General features: G+C 39.9%; 2 protein-coding genes across 2 annotated transcripts; both read left to right on the plus strand.

Annotated features, from left to right (window-relative positions):
• Positions 1 to 3,232: 3,232 nt before the first annotated feature.
• On the plus strand, positions 3,233 to 8,247 carry LOC311272013 (B-cell receptor CD22-like; the record flags this gene model as incomplete). The annotated part of the gene is made up of 6 exons (XM_084378082.1): positions 3,233 to 3,476; positions 3,691 to 3,951; positions 4,697 to 4,778; positions 6,159 to 6,219; positions 7,766 to 7,911; positions 8,101 to 8,247. 6 exons carry the CDS (start codon positions 3,233 to 3,235, stop codon positions 8,171 to 8,173), a joined length of 867 nt encoding a protein of 288 aa, XP_084234208.1. The 3' UTR covers positions 8,174 to 8,247.
• Positions 8,248 to 9,498: 1,251 nt separating this feature from the next.
• On the plus strand, positions 9,499 to 24,172 carry LOC311272022 (B-cell receptor CD22-like; the record flags this gene model as incomplete). Its single annotated transcript, XM_084378095.1, has 12 exons — positions 9,499 to 9,505; positions 14,749 to 14,768; positions 15,256 to 15,460; positions 15,693 to 15,920; positions 17,612 to 17,779; positions 18,077 to 18,238; positions 18,766 to 19,020; positions 19,809 to 20,069; positions 22,581 to 22,662; positions 22,769 to 22,820; positions 23,339 to 23,580; positions 23,731 to 24,172. 12 exons carry the CDS (start codon positions 9,499 to 9,501, stop codon positions 23,804 to 23,806), a joined length of 1,758 nt encoding a protein of 585 aa, XP_084234221.1. The 3' UTR covers positions 23,807 to 24,172.
• Between the last annotated feature and the right edge of the window lie 580 nt (positions 24,173 to 24,752).

Raw genomic sequence — 24,752 nt, forward strand, 5'->3', positions numbered from 1 at the left:
CTGCTGTTCCTTCACTGCAGCCTCTGTGTGACGTCCTGCCCCAGTGCTCTCAGAGATTAACTGCAGATGTGCACATCTTTGATTTTCCTTCACATTACAAATTCTCTTGTAAAACTGACTGACTTGTCGAATTTCTTCAATCTGTTCACTGCATAAACCAGAAATAACATTCAAACTTAATTTACAATATACACACATCTTTAAAAGAGACATCAGAAACTGCAAGTGAAATGTGTGATACAGAATGTCTTCAGCTCAGTCAGCTGTAGTTAAGATACCAGACTGCTGCAAAGTAGTGTTGAGTTTTTAAAGTTTGGCCACATTCCCCCAAACATGTTTTTAAAACATGTTATTTTTATTTTTTATTTTCCTGATTCAGTCCTAAACATCAAGTACCTGGAACTCTTTATAACTTCTATTGAACATGTTTTATTGTGTCTGGTGGATGTGAACACCACGTTACGCTTTTAATGCAAAAAGTAGAGAAAGTAGTTTCAAACAAGTTGTTAATAAGAGCCAAATTAGAAGCTCCTCCGCCTCCATCTGTCTACAGTTGCTATGAGTCTGATTGTAGTTTCCGATGTTCTCTGTGTTACAGTGATACAGGGTCAGAATGACTGGAGAGGGATTTACAGCTCCACTGAGATCTGTGCCTTAAAAGGATCAACAGTGGAAATAAGCTGCACATACACATACCCATCCAGAATATATGGTCGTGATCCTGAAGTCAAGGAAACATTCTGGTTTACAAAACTGAAGAGAAATCAACCTTTAGCTTTGAGAGCAGACTCAGATTATCAACGTCGTGTTGAGTACAGTTGTTATAAGAAGAGCTGCACTCTGAGAATCACAGACCTGAGAGAGAGCGACTCAGCTGAGTACAAGTTCAGCTTCATAACAAACCAACCACGTGCAAGATATACTGATTCACCTGGAGTCACTTTGAGGGTCACAGGTAACATTTTCATTCATATTTTAATTATTTCCAAATGTTCAACATCTGGAAAATAATATAAATGTGTGTTGTGTGTATTCACCGGGGTGGATCTCGCTAATTACATCTTCACAGTCAACTTTCTGGGCACTTCAAGTGTGTAATTTCACTCGTACTTAAGTATGCATCAAACCCTGTAATCTTTAGTTACATTTAAAATCATAACTGATAACTGACTAGTTTTTCAATTAATATCTGAACCTTTCATCTGCATTTTTGTAGCCAGTAACGCTATCTGATCACAAACGGATCATGAAAACTCTGACAGAAACACAAAACTGTTAATGAGTTAACTGACTCAGTTAATTTAGACTGAATATTTGGAGAAACAGAAACTCCTTGGATTGAATGTCTTCTACTGATAATACATTAAACATCAGCCGTTCAAAGGTATTTATCATTCTTTTAGAAAGTGTGATTATAATGGTTCTTATATCCAGATCTCCAGGTGCAGGTGACCAGAACAACAGTCCACCAGTCTGATACTGAGGCAGAGCTGAAGTGTCACAGCAGCTGCAGTCCAGCTGGTCGTCTTTCCTACGTCTGGTTCAAGAACGGACAGAAAGTCACAGGGGTGAAGACATCTTCTTTTAAAGGCTGGGTTTATCCTGGAGACATCATCTCTTGTGCTTTGAAAGGACATGAGAACTACGGCTCTCCTTCAGTCTGTGAGTTTGATCCACCGTGTCAGAATAACAAAAAATGCATACACACTTCAAATTGTAATACAGACACAGCACAATTATATAAAACAAAAAGTATCACCACTAGAAGAGCCAATGTAGGAAAAGTGTCATTTAGATACATGTTGTGATACAACATCTTATAATTCTGAGCTATTTTTAGAAGTATACAGAGTTTGTTATTTATCTAACGTTTTGATAGGAATAATGTCTCCATTTGTGAGACTCCATTACGTCTACTGATGATGTCACGGCCAACTGGAGTTAATCAGAATCAGAAATACTTTATTGATCCCCGAGGTGAAATTGCTTGCATTACATCTGCTGCCATTCAAAAGTCTTAGAAATAAGCAGAAAAATAAAAACTATATATATGCAAGAATAATAAAAATAGAATATAAATATAAGAAATATACATCTATATATACAGTGTTATAAATAATGCTACAGTTGAAATATGGGTTATTGCACATCATTTGTCGTAATTATTGAACAAAAGAGATTTTGCTTTTGTAAATACAAAAGAAGGAAACAAAGAAGCAAAGCGTCCAGAATCCTCCTATTGACTCAGGGTGTCTGACACTCAGGATGTCAGGATGTCAGAGAGTCCAGCCCCACCCCCACAACGTCACTGGCTTTGCGGCTCAGTCTGTTCAATCTTTTGGCATCCTCAGCATGCTTCTCCAGCACACAACAGCATAGAGGATCACTGGCCATCACAGACATCCTGACCGTAGTCCTGCTGATGTTGAAGGACCTCAGCCATCTGAGACGACTCTGTCCCTTCCTGTAGAGGGCGTTAGTGTTCTTTACCCAGTCCAGTTTATTATCTATGTGGACTCCCAGATACTTATAATCCTCCACAATATCCACACTGAACCCCTGGATGGAAACAGGGGTCAACGGCACCTTGGTCCTCCTCAGGTCCTCAACCAGTTCCCTGGTCTTTGTCACATTGAGCTTTAGATGGTTCTGCTCACACCATGTGACAAAGATGTCCACAACAGTCCCGTACTCATCCTCTACACCCTCACTGATACATCCAACTATTGGACTAACTGAATATTTTGAACTGAGACAGAATGAATATTATTATTATGAAGTGTTTTACTTTGCATTGTGAAACTTTCAAAGGTTACCAATTTCATGATTTATTCATGGTAGCCTCGACATACATATTTATTTTACTGTGTCATGGTAAATCCAGAAAAAATGTGTGTTACAACCACAGAGGCTGGATGCAATAATATGGAACTGGACAGTATCATTTACAAACTACTACAACAAACAACTGAAACAGGATCTCAACACTCAACAAGACTGAAGGTTTATGTTACAAATTATTAACATCTTGTTATTGGCTGTCAGTTTCCAACAGCAGGAGTTTGACCAGGGACAGATCCACAGATCAGCACCCTGGACAGCTGCTGAGACAGAGAAATAATCACTAAGACACAAAGAAAAATACTTTTTGACAACAGGTAATTGTGTGTGATGATGTTTACTGGTGTAATACATGCTCATATGTTCTCCAGATGTTCTTCCCTTTGTGTCAATGAGTCCCTCTGCTGAGATAGTGGAGGGCAGTTCAGTGACTCTGACCTGTAGCAGTGATGCTAACCCAGCAGCTAAATACTCCTGGTACAAGGAGAATGGAGATCCAGACCTTCAACCTCTCAGTAAAGAACCACAGCTTGTCTTCAGCTCCATCCAGTCCTCTGACTCTGGAGGGTATTACTGTACAGCTGAGAACGAGCTGGGGAGGAGGACGTCTGAATACATCTCTATTGATGTGACATGTGAGTGAAACCGTTTATTTAAACATAACAACCAACTTGAATGTGTCCAGTTTTTAGAGGAGAAGATTCTTCTGATCACGTTTACTTTCTTTAGCTCTGCTTGATTCACATTCACAGTCTTTGCGACACACAGCTACTCACTGTTTAACTTTTAAATCCCACAAATGCCATGTAAGTAACACACATTTAACCTAGAACAACACCTCTCCTCCAGATGCTCCAAAGCTTCCCTCTGTGTCAGTGAGTCCCTCTGCTCAGATAGTGGAGGGCAGTCCAGTGACTCTGACCTGTAGCAGTGATGCTAACCCAGCAGCTAATTACACCTGGTACAAGGAGAATAAAGACTCACCAAGAGCATCAGGACAGATCTTCACCATCACTGACTTCAGAGCTGAACACAGTGGGAATTATTACTGTGAAGCCCAGAACAGAAGAGGACGTCATAACTCCACCTTACAGCTGATTGTTGTGGCAGGTGAGTTATTAATTCCCCAACATAATCATTTTCTGTTTGTAAAACCTTTGACAACACCAACCCCTCTCTCACACATTCAATTAGAAAATCCATTGTTTTTTATGAGAAGCCGTTTTGGCCAAAAATACACACTTCACTTGCACATACATACTTCACTTGCACATACATATACCGGTACTGAGCACTTGCATATACATGCATACTCTTGGTAGTGTAAATGTGTGTGAGCATACATATATGTAAAAGTGAGTATGTGTGTATGTTAAAGTGAGTAGGTATGTAAAAGTGAGTATGTATGTATGTAAAAGTGAGTATCTATATATGTAAGAGTGAGTATGTATGTATGTACATAAGACTTAAGCATCAGCAATGCTACAGGCCTAGGTTTTGTAATGCAGGGAGTCAGACGGCTATCTCAATGCCTCAGGACAGAACTCGCCAATCTCATGAGCAACTCATCTTTTTTCCATAACATTGACTATAGTCCATTCTAACATTTAAGAAGATCGACAACACTGAATACTGCATAACAGGTAACATTAGAGTTATCTAGAACACTCTTAAACAGTTTCTCTGGCTTTCAGCCCAAAACGCATTGCCTCAAGGCCAACTATTCCCCAGCTGAGTTGAGTGTCAGTGTCACCGGATGTATGATGATGACGTTCGAGGTCATTAATCGTAACTGGAAGTTGCTGCCAGTTGCTGAAGTAACTTCCAGTGTTTGTGCTCTGTCACTGTTTTCCAGCTACATGGAAGTTACCAGTTGCCCTCTCAACCACTTCTGTTTTTCTGGTCTTAGTACTCCTTTCGGTCTTGTTCTGCATCAGGTGAGCAGTTCAGTTTCTCTGTTATTATATTTATTTTGCATCTCAAAGGAAATACTTACATGTATTATGTACAATGAAAGAATTTTCAGTAGCTGCTGTCCATATTGGACCACTTAAAAGTAATTTTAATTTAAGTGAGGCAGATTAAAAATCCACAGTCCTCCTTCTGTACTGTACGACGGATGGATATCTACTTCATTTGTCTAACTCAAAAGCTCAGAAGTTTCAACAAAGCCTTAGTGTGTAGTTTTTCCACAGGATTAAGACTTAAGATTTTGTCCCCCATCACCTGCATTTATCAATCAATTAAACTGTATACAGCACCTTTCAAAAAAATCTAAATGCAATTCAAAGTGCTTTACAAGTGATTAAAATAACATTGGATATTAAGGAAACAAAAAATGGTTCAGAGACTAATGCACACCAATTACAATAAAATTAACAGTTAAAATAATAAAAGATAAAGAATAAAATATAAAAACAAACAATAAACAATGAGTTAATTATTAGTCAGAGTTACAAAGAGTTTACTACCTTCTTCTGAGACTGATTTGGTGAATTGGCTAGCTTTTCCCTTCTTCAAGGTGGTGCCTCGAGGTGATCTAATGTAAATTGGATCTTATTATTTATCATAATGAATAATTATCCCTGATAATCATTAATTATTATTGATAGCCAAATTTAACCCAAAACTCCCTATTAATGATGCACTGTCGTACTACAAATGGTACCCCGTGTATGCTACATATGGTGCCCCGTGTGAGACAGTGTACTGTTGGCAATCATTCATAAATGTGCAATATTTATATGAGCATAATTTGGACAGTGCTAAAATTTGAGATTCAGCTTTAGCTAAAAGTCTTAACATTCAACCCCACTAGTCTAGGAGTATAGTTACAAACAGTTGCAGTGTTGTGAGAATTGATTTATTAAACATTTATAAATGATCGCCAACAATACACTGTCTCACACGGGGCACCATATGTTGCATACACGGGGTACCATTTGTAGTACGACAGTGCATCATTAATAGGGAGTTTTGGGTTAAATTTGGCTATCAATAATAATTAATGATTATCAGGGATAATTATTCATTATGATAAATAATAAGATCCAATTTACATTAGATTACCTTGGGGCACCACCCTTGAAGAAGGGAAAAGCTAGCCAATTCACCAAATCAGTCTCAGAAGAAGGTACTAAACTCTTTGTAACTCTGACTAATAATTAACTCATTGTTAATTGTTTGTTTTTATATTTTATTCATTTGAGCATTGCTTAAATGTACGCTTGAAAAAAATATGAACCTATCCTGTAAAGTCTGTGATGAGTTAAGTTTTTCATTTGTTTCTTTGTTCGGACCTTTTATCCTCTTGTCAGAAGAGTGAGTTCTTCGCAACACCAGTCTGAGGCTGAGGAGAGACCAGACAACAGAGCACAGGTATAAACAGAAACATGCTACCTTGTCCTTCTTTGCCTACTTTCCTCACCCACATGAATCACTTCCTTCTCCTTCAATCACCTTCTCATACTTTTGGATGTGCACCTCAACTCATGATCAAAATTAAGATAATGTGAAGGATTAGCTGCAGTGGAAGGGCAGAATGTTAGAGTGAAACGACTTTAAAACTTGTGAACTTGTCCTTTAAATACCCACAGTAAATAAAGTACTGTCAGTCCAAAAATGCACCCAGCACAGGGTTCACCTGTTTAATTAAAGGGGCACTATGTAGTTTTTGGAGAAGAAATTCAATCTCAGAATTTTAATATGTACAATATCAATGAGGTGATAATACAAACTCAGAAATATGTATTATTTCCATAAGTGAATAAAGAAGCTGTTCTCAGAGGAAAATCAGGTCCCAGAACACTGTTCGAATCTAGAAAGGTGGCAGGGTCCGCCACATATAAACAAAGTAAAACAGGATGAAACTATGTTGTCCTTTAAGGTCAGTTTGTTTATCCAGTTTATTCAGTCATGAACACAAAGAGAGTTTGTTTATTTAGTTTGTTTAGACAGAAAAATAATCAATCAATGAAGCTCTTTCTCTTCTGATTAAAATTCCCTCCCCAAAACTACGTAGTGCTCCTTTAAAGACCATACGGGACTCCATTTATATTGTTTTAAATAATGTGTTTTGAATGAATTGTTGTGACCTCTGCTGGTGAGCAGTAGGTAGTGCAATAACAAAAACAAGCTTCAGGATCACACACGTCTATGTCTTAGCAAATTAGGCTGAAAACTCTCCACTTTTTAGTTAATTTAGTTAATTTACTTTCTTAAAGGGCCAGTTCACCCCAAAAACAAAACTAAATTGTTGGTCTCTTCCCTGTAGTTGTATGTATCCATCTACTGTAGATTGTTTTGGTGTGAGTAGTTGAGTTTTGGAGTTATCAGCCGTAGAGATGTCTGCCTTTTCTCCAATATAATGGAACTAGATGGCACTTCGCCTCGGAATTTTTTTTTATCACCGTACAGAAAGAAGCATGCATCTACTCAAGCTATCACCAGGACACCATTAATGTTTACATCCAGCACTGTCATGACCATTAGCCTCTCATCCATAAGTAGCTGCCTGATTCTGTCTGCGCTGTGATTCGATTGGTGGGTGTAGTTCAGTAGAGAAGAAAATAGTTCCTACATGAAACTGCCCACAACAAGGTCTGTGGATTATCTTGAGTAACCAGCTCATGATTTCTGGAAAGAGATTGCAGTTTTTTTTAATTTATTTTTTGGCACACAAGCCAATTATCTTGCTCCATTATATTGGAGAGAAGGCCGACATCTCTACAGCTGATATCTGCAAAACCCTGCAACTCACACCAAAAGAAACTTGATGGATGAACAGCACTAAAGGTAAGAGAACAAACATGTATTTCTGATGTTGGGGTGAACTAAACTGTCATTGTCAGCTGTACTTGAGTTTTCTTTGTCAAGAGTTTTGAATACATGGAAAATGTAAAAGTCCTCTTGTCCCTGTGGCCAGCAGAGAGAAGAACTTCACTACGGCAGCGTACGATTCACATGGACCCAGGCAGACGCTCTCTACTCAAACTTCAGCCCAGCTCGGCCCAACAGGAACGAGGAGGAGAGTGTTGTATACGCGACTCCAAACTTCATCAGTGCCTCAGGGTGAGCAGCTCCTCACACAGGAGAATCTTTGCTGCTGTTTGACTTTTAATGAAATACACATTAAGTTTGAAGGCTGTTGCATGTGTCTGTTGTATTCTAAACTGAATTTCATGATTTTTGAGGTTTCTTGTTAAATATTTTGCCATTTTTTCAACAAACTATTTTAATGTCTGTTTAATTCCTTCACAGAACAAACCATCCAGCAGCTATGGAGGATCCATCTGCACTGTACAGCAGAGTTATCAAAAGCCACTGTGTGTGACGACAGCATGGAGCTGTGGGTTGTATTGATGGATCTTTTCTTCACTGATGGTTTGACTAAGAATGCAGCGTTGGGGCACCAATATTTCATTTATACCTCATTTATATTAATGAGGGTAGACTGAACATTAGAAACACCTCTCTGTGTAACACATGCAGTTCCACACAATGACCACAACACCTTCCTACAACTGTTCAAACATAAAGGGAACATTATAACTTTCATTAAGGCAGAATTTATTACAGGACTGTTGTGTTAGACTGTGTTAGTTATGCTTGGGTGTATATAATAAAACTCCATCTGATAGTGGTTACAGCTGAAAAAACTACATCAGTCGGCCCCTAGCCGTAACCCTGCAGATGTTTTACTACATTTTGTGTTACAGGCCAATAAAATCTTACTTACCCACTTATCTTTGTAACTAAGTACTTGAATACATCATTGTCTATGCTATGTTTACTCTTCAGCCAGACATGGGTCTAGTGTGCAACAATCCTTCAGCTGCAGCACCTTTACAAACCTGTAGTCACCTTTACTACACCAGCATAAGCTTCTCTAAAAACCAGGAAGATCCTCTCTACTCCAACATCAGCCTAGCCTTGGACCAACAGATAAAAATCTGAAGAGGATGAGGCAGGTGTGGAGTACATTGTTTTTCAACTTTATGAGTTCCAGTGCTTCCCCAGAGTGAGTCCATGAGAAGTTTGAAACGGTCATTATCACAACATAAAGGCACCTGTAAAAATCAAACATACATAAAAAACAACAAACTTCTCATACCACCAATGGTTTATCACAAAGGTTTAATCAGGGGCCGAGATAAGGATGTTCTCCCCGTCTCATAATTTGTACACATTAATTTCTCTCTGTATAGTTTAACTTTAACACAGTCTTTCTTTGCTCTGCCATTTTTTGAGTTTATCTGTTTTTATCATTAAATATTGTCAATAAACCTAATACTGAGTAAGTGTGTTTTGTGTTTTTTAAGCCTGGGACTAATTCCTAAAAGTTTAACCCTCGGGCAATAGTCTGTTAAACTGAGGTGATTGCACTGTTTTATGTTGTTTAAATAACCTGATATTTTATTGAATAAAGATATTAAGTTAAAAAATGATTTCCCCAGCTGTCAACAGGTTCATGCAACCTGTTTAATGTTTGAATTATTGGGGAACCAGCAGGGCAAAGGTCCTCTAAAGGAAACCTAAGCACCCCTGAAAACAAAAAGTTAAACTTTGTGGCGTCTCACAAAATGAAAAAGTATGAGGACTTAATTAAACATTGTGTTAACCTTCTCTAATGTGAGCTGCAAACATAAGCCTAGCAGTATGAGTGGTAAAGGAAGGAAGGAAGTTGCCAAGTGCTTTACAAACAACAGATAAAATTAAAATATTAAAAGAAGGCAGAGTACCTATGTACAGAGTACCTACCTTTATGTAAAAGAATAGAAAGAAAGGTAAAAGCAAACTGGTGATTGATTGTAGCGATATTGGATAAAAGTTCATCAGTGGTAGAAACACATTTACACTATAAGTTTTAAACAACATCTCTAAAAGGACGCTGAAGCTGCTTGGTAGGGCGCTCCATAAACGAGGGGCCCTTGTTGTAAAAGTACGGTCACCTTCTGTGACGAGGCGGGAATTGACAGGAGGAACGCTGCTGAAGATCTGAGGTTGCGTACTGGCACATAGGGAACCAGCGAATCAGAAATGTATGTGGGGCCCAAACCACAATAACATTTTAAAACCTCTGCCTCACTGTGTGAGAGTACAACTACAGTATGTGGTTCATATGATGTTATCTGGTGGTTAATCAGAGGTTAAAGACAGTCTCGTTTACCGTTCACATGTTTTTACTTGCTAATCCCCCGTGATTTATCAACCAAATGAGGTTTCTTACTGTTCAGATTCAGACTCACAAGCCTGCTACTTTATAACTGTTTGGGTGCTTCCACCATGCAGCGAGATGTGCCGGATAATTACACCCAGAAAGAAAACTGAAAGGTGAAAATAATAAGGGTAAAACAGGAAAACAAAAGGGTAAATTATTTGTTTTCTGTACTTGTGTAATGATGTGTAATTGGTGCTGAGTGCAGAAAACAAAGTGTGGTGCAGTTTTCAAAATGTATCATGTATACTCGACATGATTATATGGAAGTCACCAAACAAAAAGACTGCTGCTAATGATCTAAAACAAAAAGGTCTCTTGCCAACAAGATCCAACAAACAGCAAATGTTGAAAAAAACAAACCCTGCCTTCTTCTTCTGAGGATAATGTACCACCAGAGGGAGTATAACTAACTACCTATGACCTTAAAAGTTATTTTATGTTCCCATCTTCACCTCCAGATGCTCCACAGTTGTGTCAGTCCCTCTGCTGAGATAATGGAGGGCAGTTCAGTGACTCTGACCTGTAGCAGTGAAGCCATACCATCAGTGGAGTGAGGGATTTTTTTGGTTCCATTTTACTTGCAAATCAATTATGTTTGTTACTGTGCAACACATACTTTACCTAAATGCTAAATCAGTCACAACAGACACAGTCTAATGGACCCAAACATCCAGTAACCCCAGACTGTTTTATATAACTTTCCACGTGATCACTGTCGCAGCTGCACCGAGATCAGGCGTCAGAGAAAATCACATGAGCGGTCACGTGCTTCCTGTTCGTCCTCGCCTTCATCCTCATCCTCTTACTATGGATTAGGTGAGCTGCTCTGTACCACTATATTTATGTTCACTAATATTCATAATTCAGCCATTTGTTTAATATAAATATTAATGAATTTGATTATATTCTTCATCCATTCTCTTATCAAGAAAATACAGGCTCGGTTAGGGTTAGAGCACAGGCGAGGTTCAAGAGTGTATCTAAACTTCATGCTACATGTTGTATACACCTTTTCATAACATACGTTCTTTTCACTTATGTTAGCAACATGGCAAACCTCATAATAAAGTTTGTAAATAAATCGATGCACTAGCATCAATAAAAAGCTTTTGTTAGCAGTCATAGTGTGGTAGTGAGCATGTAAGCTTGCTAATGTTAGCTTTAAGCTCAAAGTATGCTGTGCCTTCGCCTTCATACGCCACTAGCAGTACCTCAGTGGTTCCTTTCATTTACACCCACATCTTCTTCAGAGGCCCAAACAGGAAGCTGTGACGTGCAAGAAGCCAACCACACATCTGCTCTCAACATTGATTAAAACTTCTCCTCTGAACATACCTGGAGGATTACTATCCTCTCTGTTCAAAACATTAAACACAGTCAGTTCTAACTTGCAGAGGTAACACACACAGTTGTCAGCTGTCAGGCAACAGTAGTGGTGAACAATTTACAACTTGACTCTCTAAACAAGACTGTTATAAGATTTTCGCTTTCAATCCTGCCCAGACCACAGTTATTACAAGAATTGGGCCTGTAAATAAATTTGACCTCTTTTAGTTCCCTGAAATCGTCTTCTCAAAGTCGGGCCACAAATTGACTCTCTGTAATTTCCATGAACTATATTTTAAGAAGTCAATGCCTGATTTGCAAAACAACAGAATCATTTCTTCATTTCAACTTGGGGACTTACAGGCATCCGTCTTTTCATGCAAATTAATGACATAAAGGGGAAGGAAGCCGGGCTGGCTTTTAACACTTCAACAATACAAACCACACAGAGACAAACTGTCTTCAGAGACAACATCCTCGCTTTTTTATTTAAAACTGTTTCTTAAGATTTACTGCGAGTATTTCTCATGAATGTGATCGACGTGAAGAGAAGCTATGACTTTAACAGCAGCAGCGAGTGGATTTGTTGTCTTCCTCCTCTTTGTACAAGGTAATGTACGTCTACATTTATACTGTAAGACAGTTAGTACGCCCAAGAAATTTAGAATACGTTTTTGAGTAAACAAAAAGATTTGATGTTTGAATTGATGTGCTGCAAACCCTGTCCCACAGGACACTTGGTTGGATGGATGAAATGACTTTATATACATTAACAATGCAAGAAACAACTTGTAAATTTAGAGGCCAGTGGCTTTAGGATGGCATTATTACTACAGGAAATACAAATTATATAACATGAGTCGGTTTCACGTCGAGATAAAAGACTTCCTGTTGGAATTGAACTAATGAATATTTATAATCAGACTCAAACTAGGATTCAAACGTTGATTTTCAGTTGACAGCTGCATGATATTCGGTCTGAACTGAACTCTTTTCACCCTCTTTTCAACCAGCTAACATCCAGTCACAACAACATCAACCTGTCAGCAAGCAAATTTGAGTAATACTGTTGATGATTAGCTCCCAATGAGATTAGGGGAGTGATATTAGGGACCAGATATCTTTGAATATGTCACATATTCAGTGCCAGATGCTGCAAGTTGAGATGTATTGGTTTGTGAACAAATTTAAGGCTCTGAAACTGAGGTGGATGCATCTTCATCTGACTTGTGTGTGGTTGTCTCGACCATTGAAACCATAAGTCAAATGTTTAATCAATGATCTGATGCCGTTAACCTTTACCTCATACGCAGCTATATATTTGTGCACAGTAGTTTAGGTCTGTTTGTGTTATCTACATGTCACAGTACATGCCCACGCCTCTGTGTTCTGCTTTCTCTACAGTTTCCCTTCACACTCTGCTGCAGCCTGACCACAGAGAGTTAAGCAACCAAGCAAACAAAAGTCTAATATTAAACCTTCAGCTTTTTTTAAAACCCTGTGTTAAAGTACATGCTGTTCCCTTACGGCACCCTCTGCATGATGTCCTGCCTCAGATTAAAGATATGATATGCAGGAATTCTGTATCAATGGTGCAATACATAAGAATTAGTCACCTTGAATTTACACTACCAGCAAATAGGGGTAGCATATCACCAGAATAACTGCTTACTGCTACTAACTGTATCCTTTTTTTAATACATCCATGACTGTAGCTGCTCAGTTAGCTGTGAAGCTAGCCCGACTACCTTGGGAGTTTTTGTGTTTACACTGCTTGCACAGGAGCTTTGAATTGATAAGAGATAGAGGCTAGCTGGTTAGCATGCTAGCTTTAGTAGATATCTCTTCAACACGGTCCATAAACGTCTTTATCAAAATGTCAAAATGTGTATTTCCTCACAAACAGTTTGATAATTTTAGTTAATCTTTGATGTTTTGCACTAAAATTCTTACATATTGCACTTTTAAAATGTCTGAAAACAACGAGGTCTTTGTTCTATATTTTGCTGAATTGTATACTAAAATTATCAAAAATGTTTCTAACAATGTTCCCAGAGAAATTCACAAGTTTACCCATAGTGAGGGTGCATTTTATTAGGACGTAGTTGCTGCTTCAGGGTTAAGGAAGTCAGCTAACAAGACAAAATTTAAGGTGTATAAAACTTTAAAACATTACCTCGTCTGTGAACATTTGTCCCTGAGTCACGTCAGATAGATTTTCATCAGCAGTGGTGGTTGTTTAATGTTGTGTACACCACCTCGACTGATCACTGCTGCAGTCAGGTTGATAAACAGGAGTGAAGATAAATCCACTTTTTAATCCAAAAAGTTAAAAAGTAATCTCTGAGCTCTCGTCCCCTCGGTGACCGGCTCTGGATTAGAAATGAATCCGATGTGACTGTTTATTCCTCAGGTCTGGTTTGGCCTCGACTCCAGCCGGCTGTTAGAAGCTAAGCAGAAAAACTCTTCCCCACAAAACACTATCTTGTTTTTTTTCGATCGCAGTGAAATTACATATTGTATGCAACTCACAACTTGATTTAAAGCATATACTCATTTTCAAAACAGACATCAGAAAGTATAAGAAAAACATGTGATACAGAAAACGTCTGAAGCTCAGTTCGAGTTAAGATCACAGGTAATGCAGTAACACAGTGCGAATTTTTCTAAAGCTTGCTCGTGTTCACTTTCCCAAAACATATTTGTACTAAAAGATTATTTTTGCCTCACACTGACTTAAAGTGGGACGGAACGAGATCAAAAGTAGTTTAGGAAGTGTAGCTTCACACTGAAGCTCCTCCTCTACAGATGAAAATCTGTCTCCTGATGATGTTTTGAGTCTGATTGTAGTTTCTGATGTTCTCTGTGTTACAGTGATACAGGGCTGGGATGACTATGGAGTGACTTACAGCTCTACTGAGATCTGTGCAGTAAAAGGATCAACAGTGGAAATAAGCTGCACATACACATACCCATCCAGAGAAAATGGCCGTAATACTAAAGTTGAGAAAACATTCTGGTTTACTAAAATTAGTGGAAATCAACCTGTGGATCTGAGTACAGACTCAGATTATCAAGGTCTTACTGAGCACAGTTGTGAGAGATATTATAAGAGCTGCACTCTGAGAATCACAAACCTGAGAGAGAGCGACTCAGCTGAGTACAAGTTCAGGTTCATAACAAACCAACCAGATGGGAAATATATTGGCTCACCTGGAGTCACTTTGAGGGTCACAGGTAACATTTTCATTCATATTTTAATTATTTCCAAATGTTCAACATCTAGACAACAATAATATAAATGTGTTGTGTGTGTATGTTGACAGTTTGTCTAAAATAACATTCTTGTTCCTTCTTCACAGATCCAGATCTCCAGGTGCAGGTGAGCGGATACTCATATTCTAACTGGAGAGACCTGAAGTGTCACAGCAGTTGTCGTCTACCTGATCATTCTTCCTACATCTGGTACAGAAATGGACAGAAAATTCAGTCACAAACATCTTCTACTTATTCAGTCCCCTTTAGTAGGGGGGACAGTTATTCCTGTGCTGTTAAAGGACATGAGGATTTCCCCTCTCCTCCAGTGTGTGAGTTTACTACACTAACATAACACCATCTGATGGAGTCTTATAACTACATGTATTTTAATATGGAGACCCTCACTGTGACTCTTCATCAACTCTGGTTTCGAAATGATCAAAACTTTGTTTTATCTTTCAGGTGTCGATGGTCAAATCTGCTACAGAGTGATTTACACTGACAGAAGCATCTGTGCCTCCAAAGGTTCATCAGTGGACATTTCTTGCTCTTACAGCAGTTTTAACGCTATCAGATCTAAATTCTGGTTCAGTCCTGAACGTTCTCATCAGTGGCAGAGTCCTTCACAGCCTGAGGACCTTAGTGAAGACTCCCAGTTTGCAGGTCATGTTCAGGTCCTTGAAACAGAGACAGGACGCTCCACTCTGAGAATCACTGACCTGACAGAGAGTGATTCAGCTCAGTATCGCTTCAAATACAAAACAAGAAGCTTTGAATCTAGGAGTAGTTTACCTGGTACAACTCTGACTGTCACAGGTACTGATGAACACACACTGATGTAAAACATCAACATAGTACATTTAGAAACAGTGAACATGTTGAAAATGATGGATCATCATGAGTTTGTGTAATAATGACTGTTGTGTTGGCACTAATGTTCACTGCTAGTTCTAGGAATAGTAACTGTTGTGTTGTCGTGTATGTACATCTATCACTGATTTCTGTCAGAACCAGTGATAATAATATTGTTTCTTGTTCTCATATCCAGCTCTGCAGGTGCAGGTGACCAGAACAACAGTCCACCAGTCTGATACTGAGGCAGAGCTGAAGTGTCACAGCAGCTGCAGTCCAGCTGGTCGCCGTTCCTACGTCTGGTTGAAGAACGGACACAAAGTCACAGGGGTGGAGACATCTTCTTTTAAAGGCCGGGTTTATCCTGGAGACATCATCTCTTGTGCTTTGAAAGGACATGAGAACTACGGCTCTCCTTCAGTGTGTGAGTTTGATCCACTGTATCAGGAAAAAGACATTCATACACACTGGCTTCTGAAAGTTGTAGATGCAGCAGAATTAAATGTATCTGGATGAAGTTAAACTGCTACAACTAGAGGAGCCTTTGTAAGAGAAGCAATATTCACACTGTCAGGACTCTGCAAACAGGACCTGAACACAACCAGCATGTACAGTCTGGATAACAATGTGTAAAGGTTTTGAAAATTACAAATTATTAAAGCTATGGTCTACAATTTGAAAGATTTATCATTATTATTAACATTATTTAGTTGGTGGTTATGGTCCAATAGTACGACCTACACAATGTGAAGAGTAAAAGGAACCAAATAAATCCATTCTCTCTAGCGCCTGCAAAACTGAAAAGAAATTGACCAATAGGAACCATCCGGCCCGGATGGCTCCTATTGGATCAATTTTCCGATCCAATCCTCGCTCACTCTCCTGCTCCTGATCACGTCTGGTCCCGACCCACTTCCGCATTTGAAACTACACGCGGACAAGAGGTTTGTTTTGCCCTGAGCAGTTCAGCTGCCTCTGCTTGCCCCACTGACAAATAGTCAAAGAAAGAAAGTCCGTCACTGAAAAGACACAAACCGGAGATGTGAAACAAAGAGGGCTCAAACTCGAGTAAACATCGGGTCATCATTTGAACGGTGGCGAAAGGTCCGTGAAGATATGGACCCGATGCTGATACAGCAGAGCTTCTGTTGAGCAGGTAACCTTCGTCTCTATTGTGGATGTTGTTGCTGGCTTATGGCTGTGAAATCTGCCGTTAGTTTGTTTCTGTGTTGTTCCTGTGTCGAGACAATTTCTGTCTCTGCAGTATTGGCAACACTTGTTTAATTGTTCGACGGAGATGTTAGCCTCTATGCTAGCATTGTGTCGCGGTCTGGTGCTACTCAGACAGCAGCTGGGACACAGCTGGTCCGAGGCTCATGAAGGTTTATTTTTCAGCCACAATGTGGCAGCAATCGTTGTGATTAAAGCTGACGGCAGCATCTGTTAGTCTCTTGGCCCTCAATAACTTTTAGAAGTGGCTAACTTAGCTGTTGATAAATAGTAACTTATTACATGACGTAATGTAGCTGTAACATGCTAATGATGTTACGCTAGCTTGGCTGTGGAGCTTAGCTGTGGACATTGTAATGACTTACAAGATTTACGTGAGTTTCAACGTGCATTGTAATAACTTTACCTGTGAATCCGACATCGTTACTCCACATTCAAAGCTGGGCTGTATTTGGTTTCTACCGGCCGGCTTGTTGCTCTTGTTGCTTGTTGCGGGAGGGGGTGTGTCGCGGGAGGCTCGGAGGGGAGAGCGATACGAGCTCAGAGGGGAGGGATTAAGGAGCATAGAGGGGAGGGGTGTGTGGGGGGGATGCTTTTTTCAAACCTTTCTCAGATCGTAGACCAGAGCTTTAACAGCTTGTTATTGACTGTCAGTTCCCATTATAGTCAACAATATAGACAACTGCTGCGATAAGGGAGACTGGAAACAAAGACATTTTAATCAAATTAGTCATTTTTTTGTGATATCTTATAGTATAATATAATACATGTTCATATCTTCTCCAGATGCTCCAAGACTTCCCTCTGTGTCAGTGAGTCCCTCTGCTGAGATAGTGGAGGGCAGTTCAGTGACTCTGACCTGTAGCAGTGATGCTAACCCAGCAGCTAAATACACCTGGTACAAGGAGAATGGAGATCCAGACCATCAACCTCTCAGTAAAGAACCACAGCTTGTCTTCAGCTCCATCCACTCCTCTGACTCTGGAGAGTATTACTGTACAGCTGAGAACGAGCTGGGGAGGACGTCTGAATACATCTCTATTAATGTGACATGTGAGTGTTATTTGTAGGATAACAAACCTCTTAAATCTGTCTGAGCAGCTCCAGGAGACTTGAGAACTTTTATACAGTTTTCAGACCAGACTGAAACAAAGCTACACACAGCTGTTCCCAGTGTATGATTAAAATAACATATGTGCTACTGTAATAACACATCTAACCTAGAATAATCTGTCAACACCTCTCCTCCAGATGCTCCAAAGCTTCCCTCTGTGTCAGTGAGCCCCTCTGCTGAGATAGTGGAGGGCAGTTCAGTGACTCTGACCTGTAGCAGTGATGCTCACCCAGCAGCTAAATACACCTGGTACAAGGAGAACCGAACACTGATTCAGGGTCCAGGAGGCGTCTATCATTTCTCCTCCATCAGCTCTGAGGACAGAGGGATCTACTACTGCAAGTCTGAGAATCAGTATGGAGAGATCAACTCTTCATCTCAATTTATAGACGTCCAGTGTGAGTACAAAACACAAGAAAATTATTACTAGTACTACAAAATGTCTTGGGGCCCTTCTTTTTTCTGAAAATGGGCACAAACTTAAACCCATGCACAAACTCCTGGCACACATTTTAGCAATTTAGGTAATGTATTCGTGGCACAGTGCTGCCAGTACAGTGCTCATGGTAGTTCGTGCCTAAAAACAGGCTTGTAAACAAAAATTCCTGATTTGGCTCTCGTTTGACCACCAGATGCTCCAAAGCTTCCCAGAGTGATTCACTCTGGTGAGATAGTGGAGGGCAGTTCAGTGACTCTGACCTGTAGCAAGAAAATTATTACTAGTACTACAAAATGTCTTGGGGCCCTTCTTTTTTCTGAAAATGGGCACAAACTTAAACCCATGCACAAACTCCTGGCACACATTTTAGCAATTTAGGTAATGTATTCGTGGCACAGTGCTGCCAGTACAGTGCTCATGGTAGTTCGTGCCTAAAAACAGGCTTGTAAACAAAAATTCCTGATTTGGCTCTCGTTTGACCACCAGATGCTCCAAAGCTTCCCAGAGTGATTCACTCTGGTGAGATAGTGGAGGGCAGTTCAGTGACTCTGACCTGTAGCAGTGATGCTAACCCAGCAGCTACTTACACCTGGTACAAGGAGAACCGAACACTGATTCAGGGACTTGAAGGCATTTATAATTTCAAATCTATGAGCTTAAAGGACAATGGGATCTACTACTGCAAGTCAGAGAATAGATATGGCTGGATCAACTCAAAATATGTAACCATGAATGTCCAGTGTGAGTAGAAATCATTGCAAATCACTTCTGCATTCGGTGTAATTAAGAAACATGTCACAAAGGGTTAAAAGGACACCTTTTTAAAAATCATAATCACTCTTTTTATAAAATTTTCCGTGCTTAACTTGATAGTCCCTTACCATCAGCAAAGCCAGTTTGTAAAATAAACGCTTACCGAAGCCAGTCGAGAGAAGAGTGATCACAGATTTTCCATTGAAGAAAGCTTTCAGTGCCATTCTTTGCTCTTTTTTTAATTAAACAAACCCTCCAGCTTTGATTTAACTGATGCTATCGCTATCGTAAAGCAAATCCAGCTGCCCCACAAAGTCCATGCTGGCCGTGAAGCGATACCTTTGCAGAACAACAAGACTGTAAGAAGTAGAGGGCAAAATCAATGTTCAGTTCTGTAAAAAATCACTTTTTGTGTTCTTCAAGTCAGACAGTGATTCTTTGTTTCTGAGCTGCAGCAGAAGGATAAATCCTGTTGGTGCCAGTTACTCTGTTACTGTGATTCAGTCACATAGTGTTCTGTTCACACATCTTGGGGGTAAAATCAAATAATTTTTTAACCTGTTATTGTAATTTTGTGTCCACATGTTGCTGAGAAAGGTAAAATGTTTTCCCAGGAGGAAAGCAACGCTTCAATCCAGTTTTACCCAAAGTTGAGGGTTTCGATAAATGTTAAAAATTTAAAAAAGCCTTGCTAACTAGACTAAACAGTTGATTGTCAATGTTAACATATTTTAATCTTTGTAATGTTTAAGTAATGCATGTTCATTTCTCCTCAGATGCTCCAAGACTTCCCTCTGTGTCAGTGAATCCCTCTGCTGAGATAGTGGAGGGCAGTTCAGTGAATCTGACCTGTAGCAGTGATGCTAACCCAGCAGCTAACTACACCTGGTACAAGGAGAATGAAGACTCACCAAAAGCATCAGGACAGATTTTCACCATCACTGACATCAAAGCTGAACACAGTGGGAGTTATTACTGTGAAGCCCAGAACGTAGGAGGACGTCATAACTCCACCTTACAGCTGATTGTTGTGTCACGTAAGTCATGCTCATTAAGCTAGCAACACACCCAATCACTTCCACATTACCTTAACCATTCTGTTAAACAAGACAATATCAGTATGAGCCTGCTTTAGGTACAATTAGTTCTGCAACTTAAACCACCGAGCTGAGAGTCTAGATTAAATAGGTTTTCAACGTAGACACATTTGCAAATCAAATGCATTATATTAGCCCAGAAACTCTTTTCCTGTAGGTTATGGTTACCCGGATAATATTTATTAATTCAAAGGGCCCAATCCACTGTTTTTCCACTTCAGGCTTGGATATGCTGACATTCAACCAGCTTTGTCCACCTTGGACATCACAAACAAATAAAGAACTATTAGGCCTTTTCCACTGGCAGTTCTGGCCATGCCGAGCCAAACCGAGCCGCGCCGATTTGCATTTCCATCACCAGTTTAACATGCTGAGTTGAGCCAAGCTGCACCCGGGATGGGCCTTCTGGGAGTAGATCCAAACTTGACATCTTGCGACCACGGCTGACCAATGACGACCCCCCTTTCTCCACCAAACGAGCCTGTTTTATGAGACTCAACCGGAGACAAAGGTGTTTTTTGTTTAGTTTATCTCCAGTGTTTCTTTTCGTACCTTCAGATGTCTGCTGTATGTTACTATTTCATCGTGTTCACTGTCAGCTGTTGCAGCAGTTGCTGCTGGTGAAAACCCAGCATTTCCTGATTGTGCTGCTTCATAATAAAAGCTTTAAAGTAACCGAATAACAGAGGAGCTTCATTGTGAAGAATTAAAAGGGAATTAGATGTGTTTACCACTGAAGTAATGGAGCTTTTTTTGCTGTGGTGCTGCAGGGAGGAAAAGTGTTTACTGCCCATGCACCTTCAAGCAGGTAGCCCTGTTGTAAAAGAAATGCAAATCCCTGCCATGCTGGACTAATTTTGAGTCAAGCTGAGTAGAGCCAGGCCAGCAGATGTAATTGAAAAACGCCAAATAACATCTGCAAAAAGCAGAGATGCAGTGTTGATGGCACCATTACAAACCCTGTCCATCCCTCTCATGGTCCAAGGGATCCTGTTCATTAAATTTCAAATTGAATCACTGACATTGCACGACCCTGGAAGATCAACACCCCCCTCATTCTTACCAAGAATATGGCCCCAGGTCTCATTTCTGTCATGCAAGAACCAAATGACTTGCAGAAGCAGCCCTAGCATCCCATATAACCACAGTGCCACCCAAAAACCCAAGGTACAAGATCTTCTCCAGTTTCACAAAGTAGTATGAATCGGCAAACTCCTGGAACCACTTCAGAATTCCCTGCTCCTCTCTTGGGACAAAATTCTTATCGCTCCCGCTTCGTACTGCTTCTCCTGAATCCAACATTCGCTGGAGGAATTGTCTTGCCGGCACCCTGCAAAGGCTTTAAGTCTGAACGCACACACGTTTTTGTCTAAAATGGGAGCCACCCTCATCTGCGAGGCCACAGGCAAACTGAAGTGGCTTCTCTACCATCACAGCCCAACAATATTTAAGGTAGTCCTACCCACTAAGACTTAACCATGACTACCTCACTGACCTTTACCAGAAAAATGGCTTCCCACAAGTCTTCAAATTCTGCTTTGTTTGCACATGGTGTTTTGTTTTGGTTCCTCAGAGTTTTCCACTTACCCAGTCAATGTCAGCACTTCCCCTTCACTTCTGACAGCAGCCTGGAAAAGAGCCTGCCTACATTTAGTTCCTCTGATGTTTTGCCAGAATCTCTTTGAATCCTTCTCCAGGATACATTCCCAAACTCCTTCCACAATTGTGCACAACTACAGAGGCAGCCGTACTACCGGCCTCCTGATACCGGTACTTGTCGGCTGATTCAGGGGCTCCCTCAGCTTCCAAACCGAATAAAAGGCCATTTATTTTCAGCTCTGTGACATCCTTTACTGCAGGTGTCCACTATCAGGACCTTTGCAGTTGTTGCAGCCTCAGCCAACACAGTGACCTTTTGATCAGAGCTCTTAACATCCTCTTCCCCAGTGGATGCTTTGAGGTGGCCAATTTAGATTGCATTTCCACAACCTGTCTTAGATTCCTCTGGAGATGGGAGCCTAAAACCTCACCAAGATGTACCCAGTCTACCATCACTACACATTTGGTTTTCCCAAGATACTGTATGTCCAGCAGCTTCTCTTGTCAAGTGATCTTCCTCAACACCCGGGTGGCTTCAGCTGACCTCACGAGTTCAGGATACATGGTCAAAGATTTGATAATTTGGCTACAAAGTCAATCATTCATTGTTAGCCTGTCGTGCAAAATTGCTCACATCAGACATACAATTAGATGTTGTTCAAGCATTATGGACCACCAAGATATTGGCACAAGAGTGTTTGTGATGTTTGGCAAAAACCAAGTTCACATGAGTAATTATTTAGAGTGCGTCTGTCTAAAGATGTATTATTTTGTTTTATGATATTCCTGTTTATCAGTTGCTAATCGACTCAAAAAGCTGTGATTCCATAATTAATTGTCAGTCTTTCCCAGGTTCAATGAAATCAGTAGCTGCTGGATCGATCACTGCTATTTTTCTGGTTATCATATTCCTCTGTGCCTTCTTCTTGATCAGGTGAGCAGTTCAAGTTTACGGATTTACATTCAGTAATGCATCTTCAATCCAGTCAGTTGATTTCATTTGATGATTCATTTGCTTGTTCATAAATCCCCCTATCCAGACGAAAGAGGTCTATGAAACGAATAGCAGAGAGACCAGACAACAACGCACAGGTGAGTCCACTCTCACCCGAAATCTCATTTGGATATTATTTAATTTCTCTCTTCACCCAAACAAAATTCAGCAGTTAGGTTGTTAACAAATACCGGTTGTCAGTCACATATGTATATATATATCTAAAGACGCATATGTATGTGTAGCACCCTTGTTTTTTCTTTGTTCTTTACATAGTCATTATGTGTCATTAATTGTAATAATTCTGAGGGTGATGGCTGTGTGGCTTTGGCCCTTTCACTGCTTGGGGATATCCTTGAATTTTATTGACCTCTACCTGTGATCAGTAGGAATTACAATTTCAAAAAACAGACATGACCTCAAACATTTGGTTCACATTGAGGCTTGGTTCCAAGGCATGAATTAATGTCAACTCCAGAAATTTGTAGCCCCTGATGAAGTATTTTGTCACTAGCCACTAGCCCTACCCTGAATTAAGTGTAGACTGGTACATCCTGGTAATCTTTGTAGCTAAGTACTTGAATACAGAATTGTCTATGCTATGTTTACTCTTCAGCCCAACGTGGGTCCAGTGTGCGACAACCCTTCAGCTGCAGCACAGAGAAATCCATCAGAGGAGCAGGATGACCTTTACTACGCCACCGTAAGCTTCTCTAAAAACCAGGAAGATCCTCTCTACTCCAACGTTGGCCTAGCTTATCCCAAAAGACAAAAATATGAAGAGGAGGAGGAAGAAGAGGATGAGGCTGGTGTGGACTACACCTTCGTCAACGTTACGAGTTCCAGTGCTTCCCCAGAGTGAGTCCATGAGAAGAACGATCAATGTTTTTACTGCCATCACTTTATTGCTGTTGCGTCTGTCTATTTTAAACCTAGTCTTAATTAATATTTTGAGTTAATTTATGAGTTCATAATTCATTCATAAAGTTTGTTTTTTTCCATTCACAGATTAAGATGTCAAGAAGACTCTGTTGAGGATCCATCCGCTCTTTACAGCACAGTCACCAAAAACCCAAGAGTATGAACACAACAGAATCTTTGACGTTTACTTCAGTGTTTATGTGGGTGTCCACAGTGACATTAAAATAGTTTGTTATCGACTGTCCTGGTCATTATTGCAGCATAAAGGCACTTGTAAAAATCAAACAAACTTCTCATATTACCAATGGTTTATCACAAAGGTTTAATTAGGGGCTCATAAAACCAATTTGTACAAGTTCCCTTCTCTCTGTATAGTTTAACTTTAACACAGTCTTTCTTTACTCTGCCGTTTTCTGAGTTTGTTTTTATCGTTAAATATTAATATCTTATTTTTCTTACTGTGGAATTGTGTTTTTTAAGCCTGTGACTTATTTTTCAAAGTTTTAACCCTCGGGCAATAGTCTGTTAAACTGAGGTGATTGCACTGTTTTATGTTGTTTAAATAACCTGATATTTTATTAAATAAAGATATTAAGTTAAAACATTTTTTTCCCGGGCTGTTCCAGCTGTCAGCAGGTGTTCAGTGTTCAATTATTGGGGAACCAGCAGGGCAAAGCTCCTCTAAAGGAGACCTAAGCACCCCTGAAAACACAAAAGTTAGACTTTGAGGCATCACAAAACAGGTGAATTATCATTCATTCCCTGAATGTGACTATGTACCTGAAAGCTCTTCTGAAAATGATGCTCGCTATAAAACTTGCAGGATAGTGCATTTTTCCCTCTTTACAAAACATAAGAAAAAGTGTGAAGACTGAATTAAACAGTGTATATCTGCTCTAATCTAGATGTGTAAAAGCATGAATGACCTTTTCAAGGCCAACCAGAGATAAAAATTGGTAAAGTTTTTAGATGGTCCTCAGATGAAGAAAGCACATTTGAGGAATTTGGTTTTCAGAAGATATATTTGAGACAAAAAAAAAATGTCTAGGTTTCGGCGACGGTCATCAAGTATAGATTCAAAAGCAGGGGAGACATTTATAGGGTCAATC

The sequence above is a fragment of the Pagrus pagrus genome, assembly GCF_965226575.1.
Source record: "Pagrus pagrus genome assembly, chromosome: 2".
Classification (NCBI taxonomy): domain Eukaryota; kingdom Metazoa; phylum Chordata; class Actinopteri; order Spariformes; family Sparidae; genus Pagrus; species Pagrus pagrus.